Here is a 23,023-nt window from a genome sequence, read left to right on the forward strand (position 1 = left end):
AATAAGTGATTGAAGAAGTCTTCAAACTCTCTCCAAACAATCAGTATCGAGAAATGTACGATTTATTGATACATGAGCGGAGAAATATTGATGTGTTGAGGTGAATATCTGAAGTTTGCACCTTTCGCCCAGCAAAACCCGCGAAATGCGCTGTTGCGACGTGCAACAAAATTTTCGGAGCCGAACCTAATTGGAGCTTCTAACGAACCTGCCTCCGAGATGAATCTTCTAACTCATGTGATAAGGGATATATTTTGAGGGAAGTGTCCAATTTCTTTTCTCAGATGTTGTGGTTTAAGTATTGGATGAAGGAGAGAGTCTGAGAGTGAATCGTTTACTTAGTGGAAAGTGGACGTTTGGGTTGGTACTCTGAGGATTACTTGAGTGGTTGTTTGCTGGCTACTCAATGTTACTCAACTCAATAACTACTCAATAGCTACGACATGCTACAAAATAATTCACAAGCTGTGATTGGATCCTTTACCAAGCTCGTGACTAGGACCTCGATATCTTCCAGGTTTTCACTGGAATATGTATTGAAGATTCAAGTCCTTGACAGAAAATGCTTGGATCGTCCAAGTATTAACATCGGACGAAAAATCGTCTCAACTTTATCATCTTATCGCTAGGTAGAAGAGACGATCTTCCATTCCCAGCAGCGAATATCAAGTCCCGTGATTGACGACGTATGCGGACTTTCCAAATTCGATGTGCAACAATACCCAAGCTCGCAGCTGTGATTGGAGACATTCCATTTGTTGCACATCGCATCAGTCATCCAATGCCCCTCGACCCAGCCAATCCAAGTCCGTGCCTCTTTTCTGTATCAAGAACTTGTTAAAAACGTGATTTGAGTGCTTTCTTGAATTACCTACTGTATATGAGAGAGATAACAATCCTGAGAAACAGAAAGTTTTGTTCACGGAATTTCGGCCCGAGATCATCTTCGTTTTCGATCTCGGTTTGTCACCCATCACGAGACATTCGCATCATCACCCGTGATGTCCAGAATTAGAACACCTTTTCAAGGCTTAGCACCTCGTAAAATGATGCATATTTCTCCTTCGAAAATTCTGCCTTCTTCTTTCATCTCATGTCTTGGTGAATATGCTATCCATAGATAGTAGATGGCATGATGTTCCGGAGTCGGAAGCTTCATGCAAGATAAGAAAAGCTGGGCGACCGTACAAATTCTGCGATCCTGCTGAGCTTCACTCAAACTTTAAATGCGTCTATATATCTCAGGATCTAGAATATTCAGCCTCGCGCTTGTATCTCATAGCTTCGATCCACATTCTAGTTTCCGTCCGTCTTGCATTTAGCGCCCGTCCGTCTCCATATTAACGTCAACCACTGATGACATCCAACGATGTTACCAACCTCGGAAAAAAAGCCGGTGTGCCAGAAAACACCTCAACCTATCTTGCTATACCTCAAATTCCTGATTAACGTTCTAGGTCTTACAAATCTTAAAGGGAATTCACCTTCCCACACAAAAATCCAAAGATACAGGGAGCACGACATCAAATTCAATGCCCGATATGCCGCCTATTGCGCCAACGAATTCGAGGAGAGGAACGACCAGGAGGAGGTATTCAACTAATTCGCTCGAGGGACAGAGAGGCGTCCTTCAGATGAGTAAATCGACGCTGCATGGCGATCTTACGTTGAGGGATCGTATACACCATTTCACGCTCGCTTGGTATACGTGTACGATGTCGACCGGAGGAATTGCTTTGCTGTTGGCGAGGACACCGCATCGGTTTCATGGATTAATAGCGATTGGAGATATATTTTTCATCTTGACAGTCGTTCTGTTCATCCTGTTTACTGCTACGCTTTGCACCCGTTTTATCTTATATCCAAAATCGCTTGCAAAATGCATCACGCACCCTACCGAGTCGCTCTTCTTTCCCACATTTTGGATATCAATCTCCAACAGTACGTCAAAACTCCCTCAACTTTCAATTACAAACTGGAGCCGAGTTCTGAATATCTCTTTCAAGAGCTCATCTCAGCTCCTCGATATCTTATAAAACCCACACTAATTCATCAACAGTAATCTCCAACATCCAATCCTACGGCGTCCCCCACTCCGGGCCCTGGCTGGTCACAACCCTCAAAGTCCTCTTCTGGACCTACGCCGCCCTCACCTTCTCCGTAGCCGTCGGCCAGTACTTCTTCCTCTTCACCGGCAAGCCCCTCACAATCCAATCCATGACTCCCCAATGGATCCTCCCCGTCTTCCCCATAATGCTCTGTGGCACTCTAGCCTCACTCATGGGCTCCTCCCAGCCTGTCTCCGCAGCGTATCCTATTCTCGTCGCAGGCATCACGTTCCAGGGTCTCGGTATGCTTATGGCGACTTTTATGTACGGCCCCTACCTGAGACGCTTAATGACTGCCGGTTTACCCTCTCCTAACACGCGCCCTGGAATGTTCATCGCTGTCGGACCCCCGAGTTTCACTGGTCTCGCCTTACTTGGAATTTCAGAACATCTATACCGTATATTCCCAGACTATACATCAATCTCTTACATCACAACTCCAAGCCTAATCCCAGACATATTCCGCGTCCTCGCCCTCGGGATAGCGCTCTTCCTCTGGGCAACCGCATTCTGGTTCTTCAGCATCGCCTTCGTCTCCGTGCTCCACGGCGCTGTCCGCTCCAAGGAAGGCATGAGTTTCCATCTCGTGTGGTGGGCGTTCGTGTTCCCGAACGTGGGGTTCACGATTTGTACAATTGAGATCGGGAATGCGGTTATGAGTGAGGGGATTTTGTGGGTGGGGACCGCGATGACGGTGCTGTTGGTGGCGACGTGGGTCGTTTGTGCGGTGGCTCATGGGAGGGCGGTGGTGAGGAAGGAGATCCTTTGGCCGGGGAGGGATGAGGATCATGATCAGGGAGGGTTTACGGAGGAGATGGAGGGGAGGTTTGATAGGTGAGATTGGGAAGGGAGTGGAATCTTTCAGTTTTGAGAGTGGTGGCAAGGGGAAAAGGGGTGTGAGTCTGGGAAGCGGGATAAGGACAGAATGTCTGTCCTCACACTGGATAGTCTCGTGCTTCCAGACTTCACTTTGAAGAAGGGGAAGATGTGTGTCACGACATCCAGAATGAAAGTCGAAGGATAACGGACGATAATTGATCAATGTTTTTTGATGACAACAACGATGGAGAGGAAAGGTTTTGGAATAGCCTAAGAAGGCATAGATTATACGGCATAGCATAAGATAGCAAAATCATAGCATTGAATCTAAACAGCTCTAAAAATTTAACATCAATACTGATAGACATCCACCCTGAAACCCGTACCCCAAGTCCCATTCCCAATCCTCAAAATACAAGTGCCCGCAATACGGAACTACTCCTCAACCTCATAGGCCAAACGATTCAACAAGGCCAATATCTGCTGTAATTGAAAGTCCGTCATTTGGGCAGAGACTCGCGACTCAGCTATGATGATCGAAATTCCTCTAAGTATCTGGGTGGTGAAGTCTCGAATTTCACCTAGGGTTAGTCTTGGTACCTCTTCATCTACCGAAGGATCAGTGGGCGTGTCACTCGGCTCTATTCTAGTGCCCGTGGATCCTGAACTGCTCTGTCTAGCGCTCGGTGGTATTCCAGATGCGTTGCTTGTGCGACTAATTATTGATAGGCGGCGCTCTGGATTGATATCTTCCACGAGGAATGGAGGCTGCTCATCAGATCCTTCAGCTTCCTGAACTTCCTCGACTTGCTCAACTTGCTCACCTCTGTAGAATCTGTCTCTAAGGCGTCTAAATTCGTCGTGACCGAGGTCATTGCAAAGATGCATTAAGTCGCCACGGGAAGTCCTTCCTTCCTTGCCTTTTTTGAGTGAAGCCATGTGGCTCTTCCAGGTTTTGTTGTTCTGTCGCTGTCATGAGATGACTTCTGTCTGGGTATGAAATACTCGGGGACCGAGCTCGGTGTATAGATTTGCCATACGGTGAAAATGCTGGTCTTCTAAATGCTCACCTGCTAAGTTTCCCAGAAAGGAGTCCTCAATGTTGGTAGATCTTGAAGGACCTGCTCGGGTCGATGGACCTCCCTGGGTCGCTACGGTAGGTTGTGATCTCGGTGTCGGATTTCTTTCTGTCTCCGCTGGGATATGGGTAAAGTCCTGTTCTTCTGTATAAGCTTGTTCCTCTTCCACTTTTGGCTTGAATGGGTTAGCTGATTCTTCGTGCTGATGTTGGACAACCCCGTCATCGCCGTGGTAAATCTGACGTTCTTCTGCAAAATTGATTCTGCTGGAATTGGGAGCTGCAGGTGCCGTACTACCAAGCCGCTCGGTATTTCTAGTAGAGTGTCTCCGTCCTCTGGCGCAGGGAACAGTGGTTTCGTTTCGAGAGCTGTCAGTTGACTTGCGTTTTACATTTGACATCCATCTCGAAATCTTACATGGCTGTCTGCTCTGGGTAGCTTCAGCAGAAGCTGTGGGATTCGGATTTTGCTGGATGGATGTATCAACCCTCGCCCGTGATTGGCCCTGTTCAGTCGTGGGAGCAGGGCTAATTTCCTGATGGCCATGATTGGCATTTTCTGGAATCTGGGTCCTTGGTAGCTGATTTTCGAGCTCCATGATACGAGCGGACATAGTGTTTCGCCTGGATCCCCAAGGTAAGAAAAGACCATCATGTTGTCCATTGGAAATGGAACCTGCTTGGTCGATTGTGTTCAGTACATTCCCTTGGCCGATAATGAACGGCAAAGACAGTTTGATGAGCCACATGATTGTTGCTGCACGAATCTTGCCTCTGTGACTTGTTAAACGAAAAAAAGGCAAGACACTCTGATATAATGATGCACGATAAACCACCTGGGCGCTAGACTTGTTTATTTTAACATCAGAAAGTAACATGATTGCTTCAGACTCATAGTCAAAGTCAGTACCAGCAAGTAGAAAGAGATGAGATGTTTGATGCGCTATCTGAGTCAATCGCAAGTTCAGCATGGCGGGAGCGGCTTGTCATGTCTTAAAGTACCTGGACCCATCTGATAGGCACGGTTAGGTTACTTTTTCTATGCAACTGTACAACTTTGTGCAAGCTGTCTCAACGCCGATAGCGGGATGGTACGATCGCTTTGCTGTGTGACCTGCAGAATCCACGAGACAGGAAGCCAGCCAGCCTCCGAAATCAGAGAGAGCCAGCAATGTAGAGAGTGAGGGTTTGAGGAAATGCACTCCGAAGATTTCAGCCACTTGCTCAAATACTATCGGACTAGGCGATGCACGCAAAAGCAGGAGTATGTAGGGGTGATGGTATAGTGCATATGTTGAATCTTGACCACAGACTTTGTCTCCCTCTACCAACGTGAGGGATAAATAGGCACATGGAGGAACGTGCCATGAGTAGCATTCTGACGCCATACTGACAGATATTGCGAATCTGATTAGGTTTTAATCATGGAGGCACTTTTCTCCAATCCATTAATTCTTCGTGACGCGGAGGATTTCCACTTGGAGCAGTGGAACTGTTGTGCTAGTCGACAGCCAACAACGACGTCACATACGATGTGCTCTCAATCGATATCTTCGTGGAAGACGACCAGCAGTTCCAGCGAGGAAGACCAGATGCCGAGCCTCTGGTCAGCAAGCGATGGCGATGAGAGCCAGGAATCCAGAAGTAAGTGCAGCCACACCCAACATATTTTTGATACACGAAGATCTTTGTTCCTGCGTACCCCCACGCCATGAGAACGGGATGCGATGCACATGGAAAAACCACGAGGGCAAAAGTTGCGGCTCAGAAGATGCAAAAGAGAAGATCCGGATGACCACCATCTTTTTCTCAGAGTTCCAATTGGCGCTAGCTAGGCCCAACCAAAGACGCGATTCAAATGCAACTCAACCTTGCAGAAATGGCTTCGATCTTTGGGCCACGAACATCTGCATCTGCAGCTGCACATGAGAGAAACAACTCAAATACAGCTACTGACTCCTCCACAGCTGAAGCCAGCGACGATGAGACATACGAAGTCACCGACCGAAGTTCTGCGGAAGCAGCCGCTCACCTGAAGGAGAGACCCGAGCTGGCACACCACCTCCAGAACGATAGCTCTATACTCACGCTCGCCGTGAGTGATCGATTTGTCTATGCTGGCACACAGGATGGGGAGATTCTGGTATGGTCATTAGCTTCGTTCGAGCTAGTATTGCGGATTCAGGCCCATACTCGAGCTGTACTCTGTTTGTTCCTGTCTGCTGATGGCAAGCACTTATTCTCCAGTGCAGGGGATGCAATTGTCAATGGATGGTGTCCTGTTACTCTCAAACGATTATACCATATATACAGCACTTACGATGTCGGGGATGTCTTCAGCGTTGCGTACTCTGCACAATTCGAGACGGTATACCTGGGAGCTCAGAACACAAGCATACAATGGGTCAGTCTGAAAGATTCAAGTACGAGACCTCCCCCGAACCCTGCGAACCATCCGGACCGACGAAACCATCGCTTCTTCGACTCAGTAGCCAAGGGTGGTACGTCGACACCACGGCCTCCGCATCCTCGAACTGCTCATGGCGGAGAGATCCTGGAGATTGACAAGGCACACATGATGCATTATGCCCATTTTGGATACGTCTATTGTATGCTTATGGTGAGGGGCGTCACACGGCATATTGATTCAGATGAAGATGTGCTAGTATCAGGCGGTGGTGATGGAACTATCAAGATCTGGAAGCTTTCCGAGGACCAGACTCAAGGAGTACGGGAGGTTGCTTGTCTTGGAGATGACGATGCTGAGTCAGTGTTGTCTATGGCTGTAGATGGTTCGTTTCTGTACAGCAGCAAACTTGATGGTGTCATTGAGCTCTGGGATCTGGATACCAAACAGAAGCTGAGAGTGATTAAGGCGCACAGAGGGGATGTTATGACTCTGCAGATGGGATGGGGATACCTCTGGACGGCTAGCTCTACTGGATTTGCGAGGGTAAGAGCTCATGTCCTGCCGATATACCTCAATCTAACAAATCCTAGAAATACACCACAGTTCAGTATGGCAAATACCAGTCCACTTCCTCCTTCAGCGGAAAGTACGATTGCGTCAATCGATGGAGAGCACACGAGGGTAGAATCCTAGCCTCGGCACTAACAACGTTCGACAAGCAACAGCTCTACATTACAGGTGGCAACGACAACTCGATATGCGTATGGAATATTACAGGATGTCATTCGGGAACATATACCAAGCCTGATGTACAAGAAGATCATCTACTAAAGTCTCTTCGCGAGTTTGTATCGTTCAAGACTGTCTCGTCGAGACCGGAACATGCTGAGGATTGTCGTCGTGGAGCCACTTTCTTGCGAACGCTGTTCAAGAAACATGGTGCCCAGACGGAGATGTTGAATACCGAAAATCAGCACAATCCAGTTGTCTACGCCAGATTCAAGGGCAATCCAGCTACATCAGCAAAACGAAAGAAGATTCTGTTCTATGGTCATTGTGAGTATTTTGGAAATTGTGATTTGGATCTTTACTAATTTTGGCAGATGATGTTGTCCCAGCAGATGACAAGCAGAACAAGTGGATCATCGACCCATTCGAAATGAAAGGAGTCAACGGATACCTGTACGGTAGAGGTGTAACAGATAACAAAGGTCCTATCATGGCTGCACTGTATGGTGTTGTTGATCTTGTGCATGAGAAGGAGTTGGATTCAGACATTATCTTCTTGATTGAAGGCGAGGAAGAGTCTGGCTCTCGAGGCTTCAAAGAAGCTATTCGCAGACATAAGGACCTCATTGGGGATGTTGACTACATCATCCTCGCAAACAGCTACTGGCTCGATGATGATGTACCATGTCTGACATATGGACTGCGTGGTGTTTTGCACGCCACTGTCAAGGTTGATAGCAAGCACCCCGATGTCCACAGTGGTGTTGATGGAAGTTTCATGATGGATGAACCTCTGTTCGATCTGACCTCGATCCTCGCCAAACTCAAAGGACACCACAATCGAATTCAGATTCCGGGATTCTATGATGATATTCTACCCCTCACAGAGGTCGAGGAGGCGCGTTATGACGATATTGTTGAGACTTTGATCAAGCGTAATCCTGAAAATGGACCACCGGAGACACTCAAAGCATCTTTGATGGCCCGTTGGCGAGAGCCAAACTTGACGGTTCATCGATATAAAGTGTCGGGACCAGATGGATCATTGGTCTCGTCTCATGCGAGCGCTGCGATATCACTACGTCTCGTGCCGAACCAGGAAGTCGACGATGTGATCAAGTCTCTAACCGCTTTCCTAGAAGACGCTTTCGCTAGGCTCGACACCCACAATCGTCTGACAATTACAATCGATAATCAAGCTGATGCCTGGCTCGGCGATCCTGACAATGAAATCTTCCAGACTCTTGAAGCAGCAATCATGGATGTCTGGGGTCCTATTGGAGAGACTCGACGCTCAAGTGTGTCTGCGCCAAGATTGAAGCAGCAAGCGAAGCTTTCGTCGCAACCAACAATAAGTCCAAGCCTCAAGCCCACGCCAGCAACCACAACGACACTGACTAATGGTTCCGATCATACTTCGCTGGCTGTGACTGCTCTTGATTTAGACACTTCAGAAGACAAGCCTGCAGAAAGTGGCAACACAAACGGAACGAAGAAGAAAGGACGCAAGCCACTATACATTAGAGAAGGAGGCTCGATCCCGAGTATCAGATTCTTGGAGAAAGAGTTCAATGCTCCAGCAGCACACCTACCCTGCGGACAGGCCAGCGACTCCGCGCACTTGGACAACGAGAGACTGAGGGTGAGTAATTTGTACAAAAGTCGTGAAATTTTCAGACAGGTGTTTAAGGAGTTGCCGAGGAAATAAAATTGAAGTTGCTAGCATATCTTCTGAGTTGCGGAGTTGGGGATGTTGACATTAGATGCATTGGGGGTTGGGGAGGTGAAAATGTTGAAAAGTGAAAGTGTTTCTAGCGTGGCGTTGAAGAGGTGATATCCTATGATCTGGATTATGTGAGATTGGCTGTGTAGCAATTTAGAAAAATAATGACTGTCTTCACTTCGCGCAATTCGATGCACTAGACATTTGTTCAGACTTGAATGCCTTTCTATTCTATTATTGCACATGGATAGTACCTATCTCCCACACCTCACCAAATCCTCTTCACCATCTCATACCTACTAATCTTCCCAAACTCCTGCAACCCCATCCTCTCACTCTTCTCCCTCCACTTCGCCTCCTTCTCCCTCCCCACCCTCAACGCCTCCTTATCATCCTCAAATATCCACCTCTTCTTATCCTCATCCATCTCCGTCATCCCCCAACTCCCCAACCTCTTCCCCTCCGTATTATAATTCTCCTTCTCCCCATTCTTAGACTGTGACTCGTGTTCCCGTTTCTTCATGCTCTTATACCGATTCCTGGCAAACTTCAAAAGCAGCATCCCAAGCACGAGTTTCAGCGCGAGGAGAACGAGGAAGAGACCTAGGAAGAATACTATCATGGTCGTGGCGGCGAGGAGGGAGTCGGTGTCCGGGATCATCCAGTGGCCGGGTAAAGGGGAGCCGCCGAGCGCGCGCCGGATGATGGTGTCGAAGTGGTCGAGGGCGGCGGTGGTGGAGGGGGATGAGGATTCGACGGAGAGGGAGGTGGAGAGGGAGGGGGAGGGGAGCGGGGATGGGAGGTGGGTTGCGAGGAACATGTGGTAGGTTTGGAAGGCGGAGCGGATGAAGAGGCAGGAGAGGGGAATGACGGGGAGGCCGAGGCGTTTGATTAGGTTTTGGTTTACGAAGGCCTGCGTGTGTTAGATTAAAGGGGAAGGAGAAGAAGGGAAGGGAGACGTACATTGGTATAGTAGTCCTTGGCTAAGACGTCTAGGTATCGATTATAGACAGCAGGCTTAACGTTGTTAAATTTCGAGGTGTAAGCATGCTTAATCCAATCTACTAACATCTCGCTGCCGAGCACAAGTAGAAACGGTGACAGCACTTCACCCGACCAGCTGGGTAGGATAGTGAAACTGTTGGGCATGATGGAATTGCTTCTTGACGGCGCGGTTGGATCTCGCATCAAATCTCCATCGGCTCCACCACCGAGCATACTCAGACCTCCGACTTCAACAATGTTGCGTAACGCGATGATCATGAGCATAAGCCAGAGTTGGAACCGCTCCACAATATCGGCACACGTGAGTTGGAAGAGGTTATCTTTTTCTATCTTCTTGAAAACAGTAGATTTGATCTCCACGAATTGGTTGGACATCAAGAGGGTAAGCAGGGCGTTGGAGTAGGAATTTACGGCGACGTTCAGAGTGATGACTTGGTAGAATAAGGCGGCGGCGTGGACGACATTATAGATTAGGGCTAGGATGAACATGCCCATGGGACGGAGGATTTTGCTTCGTCCATCAATGTCGCGTTCTAGTGTCTCGTTTGAGGAAAGACATTCGAGGATGTCTTGACCTAGTGCTGCGAGAAGCTTGTCGAAGACCTGGAAAGGTTAGCCAGTCGGTATATTTGTAAAGGAAGTAAAAATACCTCAAGCACATTGAAAATAACGTAAAGTTTGATGGCGGCTTGACCTCTGATACTGTGATACATCCGACTGGCGTCTAGTTTCATCAAGATCATGCAGCTACAGATGATAACAGCGCCTTGCAATAGATCTGCTTTGTGATACGAAGAGAGTGAGGAAGGCTGGGACTTCGTTCTTCGATGCCGACGACCCCAGCCTGGCTTCGTCTTGCGCTCTATTTCAGCTTTTAAATGTTCAAAATTCGGAGGTTGGCCGTTCGGAGCTGGAACATCAAATGGTCGTCCCGACTGCGATTGGTACGAAGGAGCAGTTGAAGCCGACGGACGACTTGCCCGAGAAGCGCTGCGAGAACGAGCAATGGAATCCATGCTTTCTCTTCTGCCCCTCGACCGATGCCACATTCTTCCCGTACCATGATAAATGAATCCCATAATGAATCGTGCCTCTCTGTCAAGCACTTGACCCCACCACTGCATTAAGATCCAAGCAGCTTTGAAGAATCTGAGAGGTAGAATCGTAAATGTGTACAACCATGCATCAAGGCAGGCTAATGTACCAAAGTAGAGAACCTGCTCTAGTTGTGGTGGTAGTAACAAGAAGTTTAATAAACGCTCAAATTTGACTTTTGATGATTCGTATGGAAATTCGCTTGCGGCTGATCGATATATGTACAATGGTGATGGTCGTGTTGATGATAATTCCAGTTGCAAATAAGTAGGTATAGACATAGGCGGTAAAGGGATGGACTGGGGTATCGGTGACGGCAAGTCTGTTCCTGTAGATTTGCCAGTAGCCTTAGATGAGAGGTGACTTAAGTCTAATGGTTCTGGACGAATTCCTGATGCCAATGGCTTTCGCTTTGGCGATGTCTGTCCAGGAGTAGTCTTTTGGTAATAACTCTGTCCGTGACTGGAAGTCATTGGGCTTGAAATTGCACGAGATGAACCACCGGGTCGCCGCAAGGTTGAGTTCGAAGTCGTCTCAGCTCTAGCACGGCGTTCCAGGTGTCCATCAGTCGTAGGAGTGACGGAGTCTGGAGCGCTGATTTTGCGAGGTCTTTCAAATTGAGTTTCGCTATAGGATGGTGAAATATCAGAACTTCTCCTATCTATTGTAGGCGCTGGAGCCAGAGATTGATGAGATGGCGAGGGTAATTTGGCCGGTGAGGTCACGGGTAATGACTCTGGTGCTGACATCAGGTCTTCCATCTCAGCAGCAGAGAGCTTCAACACGTCTCCATTCGATTTCGCTGTTGAAGATTTCCTCGGCCTTTTGACTTGCTCCTCCGGGATGTCGTGAAGCTTTGAGTCGTGTGGTGGTTGTATCTTAGAATTAGGAGCCGGTGAGGTAAAAGCAGCTCCGTCTTTCCCCCCAGGCAATGGGCCACCAAGATCCTTCTCGAAAGATCCACTGAGTCTATGACTCTGGGCGATAGATGAGATGGTGCCTATATGTTCGGCTAACGCATCCGTGAGGACGAGAGATGGCGAGTGACTTCGAGGTGAAGGCGAAAGGGATGGAGATGGCGATGGTAACTGCATCGCTTCTTGAACAGCCAAGTGACGGTTTGATAATCCATGAGAATGTGTTCGCCCTCGACTTGCGCCATCTGGCCGAGCTTCGTGGTCTATCCTCTCTCCTGCTGGTAACACCGGGTCAGAATCCATGCTCATCTCCTTCTCCTGATACGCAGACCCCCTTTCAACGGAAACAACCATGACACAGATTGCATAAGTACGTCATAAGGCTCCTTCTCCTTGTGTGCTGATGCAATTCGATATGAGTATCAATTTGATAGTTTGGATGATACTCCCAATGCTTGAAGAAGTCGGAATTAAGGTTGGCCGCTTTCGCTTAATCATAGCCTACCCATTTTAGGCCTAGCTTAAGCTATATTTTTGAAGTATCACTTCAGCGATGGTGTCCTCTTGGATCTCCAGTTCTATAATGCGGCGAGCTGCCTCTTACAACGAACGCAACTCGGATATGAACTCATAAAATGAGTTTAGTGACATGTGTCCGTTCTTCTTTACTACAGCTATTGGTTTCACTCCCGGAAATTGAGATATCCCACGTGACATTCATTGGAATGCAGACGTCTGGAATGCTCTTTAATTCTCCTTGCGTTGCCTACTGGGAATACAAACATGGAAACATCTCTTTTTATGGAGTAAGTCTGTGAATCCTGAGAATCTACATCTTTTGCACGACTTACTGCTTCATAATGAGTACCCTTCTGCCAAATGCACCCTGTCCTTTTGCTGGTACGTTGTCATCCGTGATAATACGACAAAGCTGACGTGGAACTCTAAAGGTTATCAATGCGAGTAAGTCTACTCCCTCCAGTACCTAAGGCCGAAAACCCGTTAACGTTTCCGTCTCAGAGGAACGCCCAAAGGAACAGATGGACTCGATCCTGATGGCAATCCCTGGTACTTATGCCGGCCAAACGAGTTATACGCCAATCAGTGTGGCATCATCTACTTCCCAGATGCCAAGGGAATCTGGCACAATAGCAGAGTTCTGTGAGTGCACTTTTTGTTAGGATGGTTGGGCCATTGTTTTACTAACGATAATTGCAGAGCAGACCAATTCGCAGAGGTCAGTCCATGTCAACTCAATGAAACCTCTTTCATTTCTAACTCAAGTCAAAGGCTGGCTATTTTGTAGTGGTCGTCAATAGTGAAAATCTTGTTCGAGGGGAAGGAGAACCATATGTCGCACGTGCGTCGCCAAACTCTTATACATATGATACATGCTGATCATTGCCTAAGCCAATCGAAGAACAAACCGCTACCCCTCGCTAGCTCAACAGAAAGTCATCTTTGCCCATGCCGGGGATTGGCTTGACCAGCAGAGCTGCGAGATGATTGGTTTAGTTGGTAAGTAAAATCTCTTGGCGAATACTGCCATGGATATATGTTCATAGGAAAAAGCATGCCAATTGTATTCTAGGAATTTGTGCTGGAGGTCGATGGGTGATAGAGTTCCTTGCCGAAGATAAAGCTGACGCTGGCTTCGTTGCTCATCCTACCGAAATCGAAAGAGCACAAATCCTAAAAATCCAAAAACCACTTAGCGTCGCCTTCGCAGATAACGATAGTCGAATAAATAAGGCGCAGAGGGACGGAATTGAGGAGGGTCTCCTAGCAAGCAACCAGGCGTACCAAATTTCGCTGTATAGTCATGTTCATCATGGGTTTGCTGCCCGACGTGCATTCACCACCGACGCTGAGGTGTTCGCCAAGAGACAAGCTTTTATTCAAGCCGTCACTTGGTTTCAAGAGCATCTGGTGACCGAAAATGAGCGGGAAAAGATCAGAAATCCCCCTGCTGTTTGAAATGGCATGACATCTTTTGTTACCTATCAAAGCCGTTGGAGAAGAAGATAACAGGGATTATTGGGGAAGTTCTGGTTTGTAGTCAAGTTGGATTTCAGGTCACGTTGAATCAAGGTTGAGATTTCAGTAATTTTCATTGTATCACCCTTTTGAAAAAGCAAGTCTGTTTTGCAGCTTACTTCTAGTGCGATGACCAAATCGTTCTTACCATCTCCGGCAATCTCATGGATTGAAAATCTTCGAGAAAATCAGGCTTCGGAACTGTGCATGATTGCCCATACCTCACTCGTCAAGTGACATCTCTTATTGCGATGGTCTTGAAAAGTATTGAGAGTAGCAATTTCGTCGACAGTATTGTGCAGTTGTTCGTGTATTGGGGCGTTTTGATTTTGTATGCGTGATTTGCGACGTTCTCGGGAGGAATTGAGAGTATCAATTTCGTAAAGAGTACTGTACAGGAGTGCGTGTGCAGGGGAGTTTTTGATTGTGTGCACATTTGTGGCTTGCGATGAATGTCCCGTGTTTACTCGGATCTGTGCTTATGGGCCTAGAGATCATCCTCGAGGGCTATGGGTTGGTCCGGAGTACCAAGCTGAGCACTTGGCGTCAAATTTGCGTTCACTGTCTGTTGTAGATACTCATGATACAAACCAACGTATGCGTCATGCAACATCAGGCCAAGAGCATAGCTAAGACTGGGAGGTACGGCATTTCCGATTCCGCAGATGGCATCGTCAACGCGAACGTCCTTGAAATTGAATACGAAGGAATCCGGGAAGCTCATTGCTCTGGCATACTCTCTGATGCTAAGAATTCGGTGTTGTGTTGGGTGTAGAATCTGTATCAAGTTGTCAGCTCCAGTGAATCGAAGATATTCTCGAATTTCAAGAGCACTTACTTTGCCGCTGTGCCCTGAGGGCTCCATGGTAGTCATACACGCATTTGTTGGCAGCTCCATGTCTAGGCGACCGTATTTGTTTGGAAATTGCTTCATCTCCTTGCCAGTGGTATCGTGCGACTTGGACAGGGAAAGTGGCTTCAAATCACTTGGCAAAGCCTGGTGGTTTGCACCAGGTTCTAGCGGAACATTGCAGACCCGCTCGACAGTCGTTGCTCCGGGTCGTCGAGTGACGTGGTTACGAAGGTCATGTTCGCCACAACCTTTTCTCATCTTCCTCTGGTACTCGGAAAAAGGCCCCCCTTCCTTATATGGCTGGTGGTCTGGTCCCACATAATGCCGTTCTTTCCCGACATCGTAGAGCGTGTACTTTTCCTCCCGCATCTGCTCTATAGCCTTCTGGTCTGCGGTCTGCGGTACAATATAATGTGGATTCTTCCATTCGAATGCCGGCAAATCCGTGACCACATCACCAGCGGTACACGGCTTGAAGGGCGCAGCACGACGTTCTCGGAACCAGTTGGTAAGTGGGCTACTTCCATGTTTCCAGACGTTATCCGGCCGCGGGAACTTTGGCAAAGGATACCCTGGTAGGGAAGCCCAGAAAAACACTCTTGGTCGTGTAGAAGGAACATTATACTCTGCCGCTTGTAGTAGAGCATATTGTACCTGATATCCCATTCCTGTCAAAGCCCGAAGGATCAATCTAGCGTGAAATCGTTAGTATCTTCAAGAGCATGGATATGAAGTACTTACTTGACTGTTCCGTTCGCAAGGCCATTAGGCTGAAGTGAAACGTTAGTCGACGGTGTCCATATGTTGCGATATCGTCACCTACATTGTGATAAAGCAAGCCTTCAACATTTTCTAGCAGAAAATATGATGGACGATAGTATTCTGCGTACGCGAGGTACATCACGAGAAGAGCGTTCGTTGGATCGGACTCCTTCCGATGTCTGTTGGCATTCGAATAACCTGGACAGGGTGGACCTGGTGCAGAGTTAGTCTCTCGTGCGTATTGATCCCAAGCTGAAATTGTACTGAACTTACCTCCCACGATAATATCTATCTCACCTGGTAGTGGAAGATCAGGCACTGTCATTCTGTCTTGGTCAAGTAAAGGCGCAAGATTTTCTCCCATTTGTCGTCTGACGGCCCGGTCTAGAAGCAGACTTGCGTCCGCGCAATGCATTATCACATTAGGAGAGTGAGCCCTATACGTTTTGCAAGCAGCCTGCAAACATAAGTACTTGAATCACGAGTTGGCTGATAGTACTTACTGGTGAAGCCTCCACTGCACTGACCACCTTCATGCACCCGCTGGCTTCCATGCCCCAGGAAAGTCCACCTATGCCGCTGAACATATCCTGTGCTGTCAATATGCGTTATCTTTCGATAAAGGGACACTTACGAGGCATCTTGGCTTGTCAACGCAGCTCTCGAACTCCGATACGAGCTCCAATCTCTTCTGTAGCTCCTCTTTGCTTTGTGGGGAACTCTTGATCGGCTCCAGTGGCACAAGCTCCTTCTTCAAAATCCTGCCGTCTGGATTGATATCATCCGGAACCTGATTGTTTGCCCAAAAGCAATCCGGACCATCCTTGAATAGGTTTAAGTCTTCTATAGTTGGAAAGCAGTCGCGATGCTTCACTGTGCACTTGGCATCTATGTGGCCTGCAGAAATTACCCGAGTTTTGCTACTCTTGTACAAGCGTCGTTCGTCTCGGACCATATGAACTCTCTCCATCATTTCTTCATCGAACCAAGCGTCGTGGAATTTGTCGTATCGCTCAAAAATGTCAACCTCAAGCTTGATCCACCCACTTTCCACTATTTCTTTGTCGCCGAAGTTTTTGCTATACTTATTGAGGGCGTAGATACTGGTGATCTGCCCAATTTCGTATATCTCCGAAGCACCTTTGAAAATATAGACGAAGTCATCAACGAAGTATTTAACGCCTCGACGACAAATTCCGGCAAACACAGTGCGTCTGCCATTGATTGTGTGATTTCCCAGAATAGTGGTCTTTTGCTCCAGGCATTTCATAGCAATCTGGTCACAGCAACTACATGTCTGCTCCCCTGTTGTCTTTGCCCTGGAATTTAGCATATTGACTATGTTGGTAAATGCCCCTGTCTTCGGATTGTATTGTTGGCGCACAACGTATTGATCATCAGGAAGGTCTGCTTCCAATATGCCTTTGTACCAAGTAGGATCGAGACGCTCATTTTGCAGAACGGAAACTATGATTTGCTTTCTGATTGAAGCGAGGGGTACGTCGCTGCATTCCATAAGGGCGAATAGCTCTGAACGACCAGCAAGGGCTCCAAAGATTGCCAAGCCGTGCTCGAGCCATTGGACGTGTGCTATCGGGTTATCAAACTAACAAAATTAGTAACACGTCAAGCAAAGAATGTGGTTTGACAAACCTCATCTTGGTAGATGTAAATGATCTTAGAAAACAAAGCAAGTGTTTCATTACTTTGGAGATTCTTATTTACTTTGTGAGAGAGGTTTCGCTTTTGGACTTGGAAAGTATTACTAAGTTATGTTTTGCGATTGGCAAGAAGCTCTTACCGTCCGGATGAAGTAGCACACAATCACCCGGGAAGTACCAAAAATCGTCAACGATCACTGATGCGTAGCCGATCCTGCGAGTTTCTTTGTCCTGCCAGATAACAGGGACACCGGCAAAAGACACGATTCCATCTTTCGCAAGTTTGGCTTTCATATTTTCCGCCCATATTTGTAGATCCATAGGTTTATGTTCCACGCCTATACCACCAACAGTAATCTTATCGAGATTGATGGGATAAAATCTTTTGGCCTGTCATTGATCAGTTGGGGAAGTCTGTGCTTGGAGAGAGGACACGAACCAAGCTATGTACGAAGGGCAAGGCTTTGGCGGTACCAAAGTTGTGCTTCTTGATCGCGGTTTCAGGGTTTTTGCTCTTGCCGTTGTGACTAATGTCAGAAGAGCTACTGGATTGGCTGCTAGTATTGGCCTTGGCAGGATTAGGGAGAAGGTGTCTCTTTTTGTTTCCATTATCCCAGCGTCTCTGAATGTTTCTGGATTCCGGTAAGCTGTTCTCCAGAGTGGATGGTGCGACGTGCATTTGGGCTCTGCTTGAAGTACGTGCAGCTTCTCCGAGAGCTTCGTCCGACTGCACAGGACTTTCTGCAAAGCTTGGAAGCCCTTCGAGGAAGTCCGGCCCATCGTATTCCGTTGTATTCTCCTCAATGTCAGACTCTGAGTCGAACTCCATGTCGACTTCCTCGTAGTCTTCGCGCCAGCTACCCTCATCTTCTGGTTCAGAAAGACTGTCGTCGGACTCTGACTCTTCTTCATCCTCATCATCACCCGAGTCGTTCGACATCAAGAGATTGTCGTTGTCTGTTGCGTCGACCATCTCTACATCGCTCTCTTCATCATCAGTGGAAGCCGGAAGCCGGAATCCGGCGTTTCGGGCGCACGATCTCCATTGTCCGGTGCTCTCGAGAGCTGCGATGTGCTTGGAAGAGGAAGAGACTGGTAGAAGAAGAATCTAAGCTGAAGTGGAAGATCAGCAAAATTCAGTTGTTACAAAGAGAAGAGTGTTGTGCGTTGTAGTAAAGTAGCGAGAGGACTTACAAGCTTTTGCCAAAGCTGAGAGCTTGCGACGCAGATAGAAAATTTAGGAAGGCATTATCTAGGCGGGCTCTAGTCCTTGAAGAAAATTACCAAGGCTTAGCGTCGTTTCCTGGCAATGTCCTTAACAGCTTGTTTACCAAGACTACAATTCTAGTTTGATCTCGTTACAGACTTCCAACTCCCATTCAACTCTTCAAACTCTCTTGAATCCCCCGTCTACCTTTGGCAATTTCACTATCTTCAAGTCTCAAGGTACAAACCCTACTTCTGGCAACAATACGCTCTTTGACAAAGCTGATTCTTCCCCTCTCGTGTGCCTCGCTTAAGCCGCGACCCTTTCCTCGGACTTTGAGGAGATCGAGAGTCGCAACACCCCTCAGCGACATTGAAAACACCGAAACCGGTCGGATAATAACAGTCTCTGTCTTGAAAACAGCTCTTTAGCTTTTCCTGGGACCAATTTTCGGACCCTGAGCAGCCCAATCCCCAAACTCTTCAAAATAGTCAAGATTTGGAACCGAATCTTCCCAAACTGCATCACGCTCTTCACTCTCTGCTGATACCTTGCCCAAAATAACCACAAAAGTCCTAGCACTCCTAGAGATCTCAATTATCTAACCGACGACGTACATCATAAGTTCAAATAACTTTACACTCAAACTTTACAATTGCGCTCTTGTAGACTTGACTTTTCACGCACCAAGTTCAGACGTTCACAGACACCATGGGAGACATTAAATGTAGAGGAAGAACTTGGTAGGTTCTTGGATTTGTATGTATTTTCTACCGGCGGCCAAGTTCTACGTGGCTCTGAATGTTGCAAGACGTTGTAATGACCAACGTCTCCAGCTTTCAGAGCTGTCCAGACACCCAGATCTACGTCTGGATGCTTTCTGATCCGCAAATCAAGCTATGTTATCCTCCGAACTCATTCTTTGCTAGTCCCTTTACTCCATCCCCAACCTTGTGACTGAAAATATTGCCGCCTTCATCAAGTCCAGTATCATCCCCAGCCCCTTGTCTCGCTGATGTAATGAAGAGCATATCATGGTCTTTACCACCCCATGTTGGGCACGTCAAGTTCTTCCCTGAGAACTTTATACTCTTCAAGTGTTTACCAGCTGGGTCGAATACCACTACAAAAGCAGTGTCAGTATAGATCAAAACTTCCGTGAAATCGGCTTGGAAACTTACTGAGTGTGTTTGTGCCATAAACAGCAATGTGGAGGCTGCCATCCGTGGAGATGACCATGCCGTCTGGTTCTCCTACAGTTCCCGCCATGTCGACAAGAAGTTTCCTATTGGAGATCGAGCCGCTCTCGAGGTCAAAATCAAAGCTGTAAACCTTCTGTCCAACACTGTCGTTTATGTAGAATATCTTGTTGTCTCGACTCCAATCGACTGCGTTCCCACATACGAAGCCACTCGCCATCTCATGCAAACTTCCATCAGGGTCGTATCTCCATAATCTTCCTCGAGGCGTCCCATAACTCTCTGGAAGGTTGCCAGCACCATATATCATCGCCTGTCTCAATTAACTTTGCTCATTGTGACATAGATTCCTTCCCAAAGAGCTTACCTTCTTGTCAATCTCGGCCAACCAAAATCTTCCCTTAGCATCAACACCTCCATCATTGAATCTCCTCTCTCCCCTCTCTTCCTTGGGAATAATCTCCTTCACAACCTCTAATTTTCCAGTCTCCTCGTCCATAAAGGCCACTCCTTGATAATAAGCACAAATGTAGCTGCCGGGTATGTCCTTCCGGAAATACTGAACCGTGACCGAGTCCTCGAGGACCAAAACTCGAGCTTCGCGTTTTGGGTTTCCGGTTTCGGGATCGACATGTAGGATGTGAAGCTCAGGAGGCTCCTTCAATGGATCAACCCAATGTAGAGTGTTATCACTTGCGCGGTATATCGGTGCTTCACCCAGAACCATGGGTCCAGGTTTGCATTTATACCAAGCTTTGCCGCCATCGATGGTTTGGACTTCTTTGGGCATGGTATGGACAAATCGATGGAATTTGAGTTTCGGCTTGAAGGTCGAGACCGGTCGTACGTTGATGATGTGATGTGGAGAGTAAGAAGATGACTTGCATATAGGCGCACGAGCTCGGAGGCTGTTGATACTGACCCCCACGTTAGGCGAACCCCACCTTTGAAGAGCTTTCTGCATTGACTGTATATTCTCGGAATCAACGTTACGTCGTGAAGCTAAAATTTCCCGCTGTCAAGTGAGTTCGTGAAGGTATCGCAAGAATTGTTCGAGAAGCAGGAGGTTGGGAATGGTAGCTGGATAGTGGGGCTTGAGATTTGAAGGACGATCACTCATCCAGCAACAACATTCAAGCATCATCGTCAATTTTTTACACAACATCTGAACAGCGAAACCCATTTTATTTCTCCAATCCCATCGTCATGTCACAAATGGATTTATTACACAATATCTGGACAAGGTATGATCTTCATGGCTTACCCAGCCCCAACCCTCGGAATGCCTTCTCGACCAAACATGGCCAGAGTCTACCAAGGTAAGAGATGATCCCTCCCAAATGTTCTCGCTGAATGAAAATAGAGGCTGAAGTGTTTACATTCTCCCGCCCCTCGGAGCTTTTGTGCCTTCTACATTCCTGCGCCCGCCATCCCTCGCGCGTTCATAAGAGTCGAAAAATATCCCACCACCAGAATCAAGAACAATTCAACTCAACACTGTCCCTACTTTATTATTTTGTCTCTTATCACTCATTAAGCTAATCACATCATTTTCCTGCTGAGATCTGATCTATATTCGCCATGCGGTCTTTACACATCCTTTCTTGCGCCACTGCGGTCAGCGCGTTCAACCTCTTTGGAGATCTTTTTCAGCGTCAACAACCAAATTGTACGGTATACACGGTGGTCGAATATCCATGTGCTGTTCAAACCTTCCTCCCTTCGAATACAGTCGTTTGGGTTGATGCTTGTTCAACCACCTTAAATATCACGAATGCTCCAACAAGCCTGAAGACGACTATCACATCAACCACAACCATAGGTCTTCCTAAAACTTCAACAAGTACTGTGGTGGTGTCTTTAAAAACCACTGCAACTATATTTCATACACTTACACTCCCTGGACCCGCTCAGCCTACAACAACAAGCTCCACGGCGCCAGTGATTACAGGCACAAACTCAGGTTGCGTTCCTTCTTCAACATCATATCCAAGGTATACGATCGCGTTCCCATTTTCGATTGATCCTCAGCTAATCAATCTAGTGCTCCCAATATTCCTGCAAACACTACCTACGTTATATCAGTCACCTCACCCGAAATCATCGCACATCTGGGCAACAGTCCTGTCTACCTTACCAGAGAAGGTGGTGTAGTTGACAACACCAATCTGGCTGTCGAAGTGTTCTTCTACGATGGTGTCCTCTTTGCTCTAGACACTGCATTTGGCGTTGGCTGGTACGGAATGGAGCTATCCGAGGCCACGATGCCTTTTGCATTAGAGCAATATTCATCCAGCTCTCAATCGATTGCGAGGACGTTTACAACTGTTGGATCCTCACCTCCGACATTGGCATGGAACAATTGTCAATTTCAGAATGAGAATGTTACTTGGACTCTCAACGAGAGTGATGGTGTGGTGTCCGCATGGTTTAGTGGTCCGATTCCGCTATCAGACACTGTCTGGGTTGTGACTTTGACATTGCTGCCACTCCAGACTCCGACTCCAACTCCTTCGGCCTCAAGCCCAAGTGTACCAACGGGTACGGTTGCAGCTGTCTCGTCTTGCACTCCGCCTTCGACGACTGGATATGCTCCGTATGTATCTTCCTCCCTGGATACTTAATAACATTACTGACGTTTTAGTGGCAATGATATCCCTGCGAATACAACATATTTACTACAACTCTATTGGGAACAGACTCCAGGATCTCTTGCCCCCTTTGGAGGCAACGTATATCTAGAACGAGACGGCTCCTACACAGCAGCGAATAGTGTAGTTAACGCTATCGAAGCCTTTTTTGTCGACGGCACACTGGTCGCCCAAGATCCGATTTTCGTTTACGGCTGGTATACCACAACATCACCTGCAGTGGACGCACCTTTCGCATTGAGTGAATACTTGCCCGAAGCTGGATTAACAGCAAGAACATTTACAATGGCGCCGACAATTCCTCCAACGCTGGTCTGGGAGAATTGCGGCTTCCAGGGTGGAGCAGCTCAGTTCGTGCTGAATCAAGATGGAGGATTCGTTTATGCTGTGTTTGATGGCAACGTCAACCAGGGCGCGAACCATATTCCAATTTGGATCGTGCCTACGATATACACATAGAGCACAAAGACGTTGGCAAAAGAGGTGGATTCCCAGCTCTTGTCTTCGGAGATTGCTGGTCGATATCAAAATGTACTTCCAATCATGTTCAGTAATTTAGCGTGCCTCTTTCATCTGGTATGAAGGGGGTTTGATTGCATTGATATCATTCTAGTTGGAGCCAAAAGTTATAGGGTATAAATCGGTTCAAAGAAATTGCTCAGTATGCCTTTTAGTGAAGAGGACTTGTTCCTCGATTGCAATAGCTTTTGCTTCTTGAAGGTCGAAGTATAGACCACGCATTCCCGACACTTCATGTCTCCTCACCGTC

General features: G+C 47.4%; 7 protein-coding genes across 7 annotated transcripts; 4 read left to right on the forward strand and 3 right to left on the reverse strand.

The window, feature by feature from the left end:
* The first annotated feature begins 1,365 nt into the window (after positions 1–1,365).
* On the forward strand, positions 1,366–3,285 carry LY89DRAFT_688078 (uncharacterized protein). The gene is made up of 3 exons (XM_018215633.1): positions 1,366–1,396; positions 1,458–1,941; positions 2,060–3,285. Exons 1-3 carry the CDS (start codon positions 1,370–1,372, stop codon positions 2,944–2,946), a joined length of 1,398 nt encoding a protein of 465 aa, XP_018066684.1. The 5' UTR covers positions 1,366–1,369; the 3' UTR covers positions 2,947–3,285.
* Positions 3,024–4,754, reverse strand: LY89DRAFT_756713 (uncharacterized protein; the record flags this gene model as incomplete). Its single annotated transcript, XM_018221389.1, has 2 exons — positions 3,024–3,847; positions 3,998–4,754. The coding sequence occupies 2 exons, from the start codon at positions 4,752–4,754 to the stop codon at positions 3,363–3,365; spliced, it is 1,242 nt and encodes a 413-aa protein (XP_018066685.1). The 3' UTR covers positions 3,024–3,362.
* A 385-nt stretch (positions 4,755–5,139) lies between these two features.
* Positions 5,140–9,056, forward strand: LY89DRAFT_688081 (glutathione degradosome). Its single transcript, XM_018215634.1, has 4 exons — positions 5,140–5,649; positions 5,973–6,958; positions 7,006–7,471; positions 7,519–9,056. The coding sequence occupies exons 1-4, from the start codon at positions 5,430–5,432 to the stop codon at positions 8,850–8,852; spliced, it is 3,006 nt and encodes a 1,001-aa protein (XP_018066686.1). The 5' UTR covers positions 5,140–5,429; the 3' UTR covers positions 8,853–9,056.
* Positions 9,057–9,135: 79 nt separating this feature from the next.
* LY89DRAFT_699668 (DUF747-domain-containing protein) lies at positions 9,136–12,061 on the reverse strand (the record flags this gene model as incomplete). The annotated part of the gene is made up of 3 exons (XM_018217071.1): positions 9,136–9,780; positions 9,831–10,475; positions 10,523–12,061. 3 exons carry the CDS (start codon positions 12,059–12,061, stop codon positions 9,136–9,138), a joined length of 2,829 nt encoding a protein of 942 aa, XP_018066687.1.
* Positions 12,062–12,458: 397 nt separating this feature from the next.
* Positions 12,459–14,055, forward strand: LY89DRAFT_721982 (alpha/beta-hydrolase). Its single transcript, XM_018218689.1, has 7 exons — positions 12,459–12,784; positions 12,835–12,847; positions 12,905–13,045; positions 13,103–13,121; positions 13,175–13,244; positions 13,295–13,402; positions 13,476–14,055. The coding sequence occupies exons 1-7, from the start codon at positions 12,745–12,747 to the stop codon at positions 13,859–13,861; spliced, it is 777 nt and encodes a 258-aa protein (XP_018066688.1). The 5' UTR covers positions 12,459–12,744; the 3' UTR covers positions 13,862–14,055.
* A 5,251-nt stretch (positions 14,056–19,306) lies between these two features.
* On the reverse strand, positions 19,307–20,393 carry LY89DRAFT_593208 (SMP-30/Gluconolaconase/LRE domain-containing protein; the record flags this gene model as incomplete). The annotated part of the gene is made up of 3 exons (XM_018209737.1): positions 19,307–19,527; positions 19,586–19,916; positions 19,971–20,393. 3 exons carry the CDS (start codon positions 20,391–20,393, stop codon positions 19,307–19,309), a joined length of 975 nt encoding a protein of 324 aa, XP_018066689.1.
* A 483-nt stretch (positions 20,394–20,876) lies between these two features.
* LY89DRAFT_205961 (uncharacterized protein) lies at positions 20,877–22,439 on the forward strand. The gene is made up of 4 exons (XM_018205820.1): positions 20,877–21,597; positions 21,648–22,039; positions 22,099–22,199; positions 22,248–22,439. Exons 1-4 carry the CDS (start codon positions 21,185–21,187, stop codon positions 22,254–22,256), a joined length of 915 nt encoding a protein of 304 aa, XP_018066690.1. The 5' UTR covers positions 20,877–21,184; the 3' UTR covers positions 22,257–22,439.
* Positions 22,440–23,023: the final 584 nt, after the last annotated feature.

The sequence above is a fragment of the Mollisia scopiformis genome (assembly GCF_001500285.1).
Source record: "Mollisia scopiformis unplaced genomic scaffold LY89scaffold_21, whole genome shotgun sequence".
NCBI lineage: Eukaryota > Fungi > Ascomycota > Leotiomycetes > Helotiales > Mollisiaceae > Mollisia > Mollisia scopiformis.

Coding starts and splice junctions, on each gene's coding strand:
- LY89DRAFT_688078 (XM_018215633.1), top strand. CDS start 1,370: ATGTTACCAACCTCGGAAAAAAAGCCG. Junction 1,397..1,457: donor CAACCTCGGAAAAAAAGCCG/GTGTGCCAGAAA, acceptor TTAACGTTCTAG/GTCTTACAAATCTTAAAGGG. Junction 1,942..2,059: donor TTGGATATCAATCTCCAACA/GTACGTCAAAAC, acceptor ATTCATCAACAG/TAATCTCCAACATCCAATCC.
- LY89DRAFT_688081 (XM_018215634.1), top strand. CDS start 5,430: ATGGAGGCACTTTTCTCCAATCCATTAATTCTTCGTGACGCGGAGGAT. Junction 5,650..5,972: donor TGAGAGCCAGGAATCCAGAA/GTAAGTGCAGCC, acceptor ACTCCTCCACAG/CTGAAGCCAGCGACGATGAG. Junction 6,959..7,005: donor GCTCTACTGGATTTGCGAGG/GTAAGAGCTCAT, acceptor AACAAATCCTAG/AAATACACCACAGTTCAGTA.
- LY89DRAFT_721982 (XM_018218689.1), top strand. CDS start 12,745: ATGAGTACCCTTCTGCCAAATGCACCCTGTCCTTTTGCTG. Junction 13,245..13,294: donor AGGAGAACCATATGTCGCAC/GTGCGTCGCCAA, acceptor TCATTGCCTAAG/CCAATCGAAGAACAAACCGC. Junction 13,403..13,475: donor CGAGATGATTGGTTTAGTTG/GTAAGTAAAATC, acceptor ATTGTATTCTAG/GAATTTGTGCTGGAGGTCGA.
- LY89DRAFT_205961 (XM_018205820.1), top strand. CDS start 21,185: ATGCGGTCTTTACACATCCTTTCTTGCGCCACTGCGGTCAGCGCGTTC. Junction 21,598..21,647: donor TCTTCAACATCATATCCAAG/GTATACGATCGC, acceptor TAATCAATCTAG/TGCTCCCAATATTCCTGCAA. Junction 22,040..22,098: donor GGTGTCCGCATGGTTTAGTG/GTCCGATTCCGC, acceptor CTGCCACTCCAG/ACTCCGACTCCAACTCCTTC.